We start from the raw sequence: 7,417 nt of genomic DNA, 5'->3' as shown, positions 1-7,417 counted from the left end.
GTTGTGAGTTGAAAAATGTTCTTTATGATACAGAGAAGAACTATCAGCGACGGTTGCCCCTGAAGCCATACACCTCTGGTTGCCGCAGACTTTCTCTTTCATCGAGTCTAGTACTGTACCGATATACATGTGAAGCACGTCTTAATTGCACACAATGACTCAAGCATCGGGTTACAAACAGAACGATTAAGATTGAAGAAAGTGCGCTAGAGGAGAATTTTCTGTAAAAAGCGTAATGAGTTAAGAAGCGAGTTTGATATTAGATTGACCGAAGTTAACTAGATGTGATCAGCGTCACGTAAGCTTATATTGTGAGTGTACAATCCATCGTTCATTTTGATATTCGTCAGTCAGGTTCTATGATGTTTTGCATCACCGGTATATAGAGAGGTTAAGATTTCATCCGTAGCGAGAACGTAACGTAGAGTGGCTACGCGTTCCGTACGCGTAACGTTCTGCACAGATTCAGATTAAGACTTGACCGGCCCCGTCGCTTTGCTTTCCACGGCAGCAGTATAAACTGGCTAGCCGAGCAAGGTTTACATGTCTGTGTTCACCTAATGATCTACGTAACAACCTATCACTAATGCGACAGTCTACCGAAGTTTTTACATTCAATTCGCTCTGTTTCGATTCTTACATGCCCATAGACTTAGGCTAAAGTGTTGGTGCCGACTCACACAGTTGCATTGTCTAAAGGATTTTGCTCTGATATCAGGTTAATAGAACACAGAGATAAAAACTTGAAAAATACTGAAATTTTACTTTGTGTGTAAAGCCACGGAGTATAAAAACAAATGACAATGTTAATTTCAGTCTACACTGAATGTTATCGGCAGCGCAGTGTAACGACGTCTGCTGCGCGTGTGCCGTCGTCTGCGAGTGCACTGCAGGAGGTACTTTTGCCTTTTTGTTACTTAAAATATCTCAAAATCAGACGGCGATCGATAAAACCAAGACCAACAATACAAAACGAAAGGAATGTCAGTTTGGAATATCAAGTCTATGGCGAAGCGAGCGTGAAAATCGCTCTCGGAAAAGGTGTACGAGAAAAGTGGCTGTTTCACGTAGAAAACGACTGCCAAACGACAAGAGAACGTGTGACATCATCAGAACATGATGAGAGCGCGCAGAAAATGATGACATATCCGTTCCCGTATGAAATCTTAACCTCTCTATTGTGGCGCAAATAGAGCGATCTTATTGGTCGAGACGTGAAAATGACTGTGCCTCATTCGCGATACAGCACTGATGGAACACGCGAGCTCTCAACTGAAGAAAAATTCCGTATTTGACATTTCACCTCAGAATTACAATAGCATACAGTCATGATACAATAGCAAAAAATCACACCAGCGACGGTATACCACTCGGTTTTGATCAGTTCGCGACATATATGCACTCGCTATCGCTCGTGCATATATGTCGTGAACTGGTCAAAATCTCGTGGTATACATGTCTCTTAGGTGGTGACTGTGACGTGTAGTTTGATTTTTAAGTGGTATCAAATTTAATGGTCTGAAGCAGGAGGCACGTCGTGTGGGACATGGCAGTATTGCAATATACGTCAGTTGCGTCAACGTGCGAAAAGCCGATAAGTTTTAGAATCAGCTTCTGTAGTCTAACCGTTTAGGCTGTCAGGTGGTTGATTAAAGAAAGAGAGATTTTTAGGTTTCTGATAGTTTTAATAAATAACTTATCTCAAAAACTTAAAATGATATGATGACTATGTTTAAAACCATGTTTACCTTCAATGCGTCCGTACTAAAATAAAATTCGCAAAGGATTATATGTAAAAAGAATGGCGACGTGATAATTGAAATATAACGTAAGAATCGTTAATGTTGGCAAAGATTTGTATTCATTGGGCATTTCTTTGAAATAAGGCACGAGAGAAAGGGCACGTCTTACCATCAAACTGACGACCGTCCATTTTTGTAAGCGTGATCATCTAGCCCGAATGGGCTCCATTTTGACGGACGCCGACTTTAATTGAAAGAAATCCCGAGTTGTGAAAAAAGAAAGCAATTGCAATACGAAATAAGTATATGGTACCGGATGAAGACTTTTCTGTCTTTAGCTTTGCCGCCTCTGATCTTTGCCCTACAGATGTCGCAAAGTCGGTATGCCACAGTGCGTGCTTGTGAAAAGATTCGTCTGAGACCGAAAGGACGACAGGTGTGAGAAAGGTTACGATAGTCAAGTAGTCTCTCTTCTTACTCTTGCATCCCTAATTGCAAAATGGCAAATCACGCGGGAGTCCACTCTGAGAAGTACTTTCCGTGTCTGGAATTATTTTATGCCATTTAATGAGCCACATCGTGTAAAATGGAAAACAGGGGGAAAAGACACGGTGAAACATAAAGGAACTGCACACACGTGTTGAATGTGCACCACCGTACACGTAATCCAGCAAGCTGGGCTGTTCAGTCATAGATTCTTTCACAGTGAACGGTTATTCAAATTACTCCATCAACAAGTCTGCGGTCTTGTACTCCCCAAAACAAGTATGTTACTTCATGCTCAAAACAACATTTAATAGCCTAATTTATTCATAATTTTAGAAGTTTCACTACTCTGGTCCGTGAAGTGTACTGTCAACGATTCTTTGCCGGACCAAGTGTTGAAGTACTCACTACATAATGTCGCTCTCTCCCACGAAAACATTTTTTGGTACTAAAAACTACGTAAATTCTTAGATTGCGCCATCCACTATTATTGCAATACTCGATCCTGGGCACTATACGCCGTAAAACAGTTTTTACGACTTTGCGTGTCATGGCGCCCGGTCGTGTTTCAAAGAATGAAACACGCATGACAGGCCCATGGTATCATGATGTTAAACTGCTTTGCGTGTCTGTTAAATTTTTATCCATTCTCCGTTAATAAAAGTAACTCGATGCTTAACAATGATATATCTTTGGGAGCAAATTCTGCCAGATAAAACAGGCATGAGTGGCATCGTTGCCAAACTATGCGTCAGACTACAATGCCAATCATCCCTTTGCTTGATATCCTATAGATACGCAAATTCTGGCATACGTCATCTAATGCATTAGTGCGAGTTGCAAGAATTTTCTCAAGTGTCATCGTTTTCAAAATGTAAGATTTTGTCATTGGACACCAAACAGACAAATTTCATGACGTATGGAAGGAGATCTCTTCGATGCAGTTTTTTTGGGGGGAGGGGTTTGAAAACAGCAGCTCTATCGTTAAAAAATTAACATAAATGTCACGTTGAAATTACTCTGAAAGACACAAATATCACTATTAGTAAAACAAACTCATAAAAATTTATTATTTATTTATTTATTTCACATTTAATGGTAACCCATTTACGGGCTCCAATCGAGTTAGAATTACCCTATTAAGCTGTAATCTACTATGATGGCCTAAACAAATACACAAAATTAAAATCCAATAAAACGGTATCAAAGCAAACAGAATGTAAAAATAACAAAACATAAAAGAATCAAGGAAACCAAGAAATTCAATTTATCTACTTTATCCCTAATAAATCATTTAAGCCGAGCTTTAAAATGTCAAGATTATGGCGACACTGAACACCGTCTATGGCGAACTCCAAGAACTTGAAGCATTCGCAGAAAATGTTCTCTGCCCTGCAGTTTCTGTACGGAATAATTGTAATCCAGAAGAGTGGCTCTACACGTGGAGTATTGTCTCAAAAATTGGATAACTGTTGTGGTGGCATGCCGACGCGCAATCTGTATGTAATATAGATTATATCATACCAGTACATTGATGGCGCAAATACTGCGATCTGATTGGTCGAGACGTGAAAATACCCGTGCTATATTCGCAATATAGCACGGTTGGAACAGGCAAGAGCTATCAATCAGAGGAAAATCCCCTTTTTGATGTTCCAAGCCAGAATTTCAATTGAATATTATGATGTAAGGCCATTTAAAGAAAATTCTTTGTTTGCCGTCCTTGGGTTGAAATCTACCAGCCAGCCAGGTAAAAAACAAACACAGACAAAAAACATAAGTGTATTGACATAAGCTCAATTGTATTTGGTTTCTTTTGGAAAAAAATATTTTTATTTGTGATAGTGTTAACATTGTGTTTTTTTCTTAATTTTCTCTGAAAACCTACCTGCACGCGGACGGCAAGCAAAGAATTTTATTTAAAGCGCCTAATAGCAAGAAACCACCTCAGCAACAGATATACCACTTCATTTTGTCAAGTTCACTCCATATACGCACTCGCTATCGCTTGACGGAGCAGATATGTCGCGAACTGACCGTAGTCAAAACTTCATGGTATACCACCGTTGGGTGTGGTTTATCGTTTAAGAATATCATATCATATCACATCATATGATATTATGTTATATTGTATTATACAAGAGAGTGAGACGGACAGACAGACAGAAACAGAGACAGAGAGAGCATGGCATGTTTACAATAACGAGTTGCGTTGTTGTAGGGATTTACAACGTTGCCTAGAAGGTACGACTATTGAGAGCATGGTGCATTCTTTACGTTTGCAAGTCATCGTTTCATCACCTAGCCATCAATCCACGACTCCCCGTTGAAAAATATGAAAACATCGGATTCCTCTGTGGAATGAATTCGCAGAATAATTTACGGCCGCATTATGAGAGGGTGTAAGCCAGACAGTGTCTTTCGGAGTTAGTAACTTTTGTCATTTATTAATAATTTGGAAGGTCGCTCATATTCACCCGCATTTTGAAACACGCCGACAAACTACATGTAGTCGAAAAATACTCATTCGGCACGATCGCCCTCAGAGGAGCCCCATTAAGTAAGACTAGTTCTAAGACGTTTTGTGCTGTGTAAGGGGCTATGGGCTACTCTGGTGAACTGTATACTTTTGCGTATAAAGCGATAAAGTCGTGCTTCGGGCCTGACACGCACGATATCACACTTCGACATATCCTTCGAATTCATAGGGCTGATTTTAACCCTTACTCGCCCATTTCCCCTGTGTAAGAGGTCCAGCTCCCATAGAAAAATAATGTAAGTGGGTCAAACCATAGTGGTAAACAGGGGTAAACAGCGCCTAGGGACAGTTTTTGTGGATACTTCCTTTTCCCTATACTGATCAGCTGTTTGTGCGGACTTCTTGTGAAGCTGGTGGAGGGAAGGAAGTCTGATCACCTTGTGAAAATTTAAATCTTCCCAGTAGAGTCAATACAGGATACGGTGGCCATTTTGAATTTCAAATATCGACAATCATTGAAGTAGATTGTTTCTCCTACCCGAAACTTTCATGCGGTGATGCCTGATTTTAATTCTCGATTATGAAAGAGAATGGTTTAACGCTTTCCCAAGGAACTTCCAGCGGTGAAGTCTCAAATAGACGTTAAAAAATCCACTTTGTTCATGTAAACTTGCTAGTACGTGTTTTCTCACACTTCAAATAGCCCAATCAGTTGTATTTTTGACATGTTTTCCCTTTTCTCTCCGTAAAATAGTTTCTTGTTCTTCAAAAAGCATCGCGAATGTCAAGTCTGCAACATCTTAGAGTACCTTGTATCGGCCTGCCTTGATTGACAAAAGAATTTCTGTAAACAGTCAACTTTCGAATATACACTGTGCAGCGTTTTTTGTGAGGCAATGTACACTGTGCAGCGTGTTGGTGAGGCCAATATACAGCGTGTTGGTGAGGACAATATACACTGTACAGCGTTTTTGTGAGGCCAATATAAACTGTGCAGCAAGTTGGTGAGGCCAATATACACTGTGCGGTGTGTTGATGAGGCCAATATACACACTGTGCAGCGTGTTGGTGAGGCCAATATCTTGTATTTCAACATACTGAGCTGACAAAAAAAGGGTTCTATGTGAACGAAGTAAAGAACTAAATATTTTATCACAAGTTTTTGCTTTCGTCTCATTAAAAAGCGCCCTCAGGACATGAGTCGATCCCTTCCACAGGGCAGTGTAAAACAGAATATACGCACATTCGACCAGAAAACGTTTTTCCTGTAACACGTCTTCCGATAGGTAGGGCGGTCGGGAACATTTTTTAATTTTTCGTATTTAATGGTGTGCAACCCATAAAATTACGAAAGATTGATAAACATCATGCGTTATACTTATATACTGGAATGAAGAAATAAAGTGAGTGGGGTCGAGGGTTTTCAATTAGAGTACGTCGGATTACCGGACGCACACACGCTTTTTGTTTTGCCTTGCATTTTGCCCTCAGCACATGCACGTTGTACAACATATGTCAGGTGCGTGCGGATAGGAGCTCTCAGGAATGTTATGCTGATTGTATCGCCCACTAAAGAAAGTCGCCATCATTCATTTCCTTTCTAAAGCGTGAGGCACCTCAAATAGAAGTTCTTAGAGCAAAATTTAATGTTTGCGGGATAATTGACGATTGTTTGGATAAGCAACTCCATAGGGGACACACGAACAAACTAAGGAGAGTGGGGGCTTCTAAATGCATTACCTTGAAACCATCTTTTACAACCAATTTCTGCGTCCATATAATATTGACGTCACGCGAGGCATTGTTGGTACGAAATATATAGCGTGTGGTTGGGACATTTAATAGCGTATTACGAGTTCGAACAGTGTAACACCATTAACCGCATTTCACGACCAGAGACCATAAACTTTCTTCCTATTTCCGTCCAGTCTCTCTCTCTCTCTCTCTCTCTCTCTCTCTCTCTCTCTCTCTCTCTCTCTCTCTCTCTCTCTCTCTCTCTCTCTCTCTCTCTCTCTCTCAAGCGTAAACGTCGTGCATTATAGGTTCCGACACATACAAAGTGGCTCTGATTTGCGGAGGAGTTTGATTTACCTCAGTTACTGTTGCTTTGGAAAAAAAAAAAACATGTTTTATAACTGTTTAACCCTGGGGTTGTTATTCTCATAGGACGCTATTATTCTGTTTTTCAGTGCAGGACACCAGGTGTGTTATTCAAATATAGCTCAATTAGCCGTGTAATTTTACACTCGTTTTGAAAGCATTCACTTGTCTGTATGTGATGTCGGGTTTCAAAATATTTTCCCTGGTTGACAGTATCGCCTGATCTCAATGTTACCTTTCCCGTTACAGGAACTGTGTACAGATTCTGCCGGAGCGACGCGACGTGGGAGGTCGCAGATTACACAAGATGCGTTTCACCTACCTTGGCAAGCTTGAATACACAGGTAGGCCATGCAGTACTTATCAGGGATGACAGGGAAGAGAATGTTGGTGGGATTTTGTCCTATACCATATGCTAATCACGCTAAAGTTACCTTTCAAAACGGAGTGACCCTGACATATGCGCAGGATATGTCAGAGCGAAGATAAGCATTTTTTTCATATTGTTTATTTTGCCTTGCAAGAATTAGATGCGTTGCGTTGAATGGAGCAGAGTAGACGGGCGTAAGCATACTTTTTCGATTTTCCTTTCTCGTGAACTTCCCCTTGC

At 40.5% G+C, this 7,417-nt stretch overlaps 1 protein-coding gene across 1 annotated transcript in view; it reads left to right on the top strand.

Moving 5' to 3' along the window:
• LOC139130278 (latrophilin Cirl-like) overlaps positions 1 to 7,417 on the top strand; it is a 28,401-nt gene that overhangs the window by 9,034 nt on the left and 11,950 nt on the right. Inside the window, exon 2 of the mRNA XM_070696030.1 lies at positions 7,057 to 7,151. Within this exon, the coding sequence (XP_070552131.1) occupies positions 7,057 to 7,151 (95 nt within the window). The remainder of the gene's footprint in view (positions 1 to 7,056; positions 7,152 to 7,417) is intronic.

Source organism: Ptychodera flava, chromosome 3, assembly GCF_041260155.1.
Source record: "Ptychodera flava strain L36383 chromosome 3, AS_Pfla_20210202, whole genome shotgun sequence".
NCBI lineage: Eukaryota > Metazoa > Hemichordata > Enteropneusta > Ptychoderidae > Ptychodera > Ptychodera flava.
The sequence above is the reverse complement of the archived record's forward strand: the minus strand, read 5'-3'. Positions and strand labels throughout refer to the sequence as shown.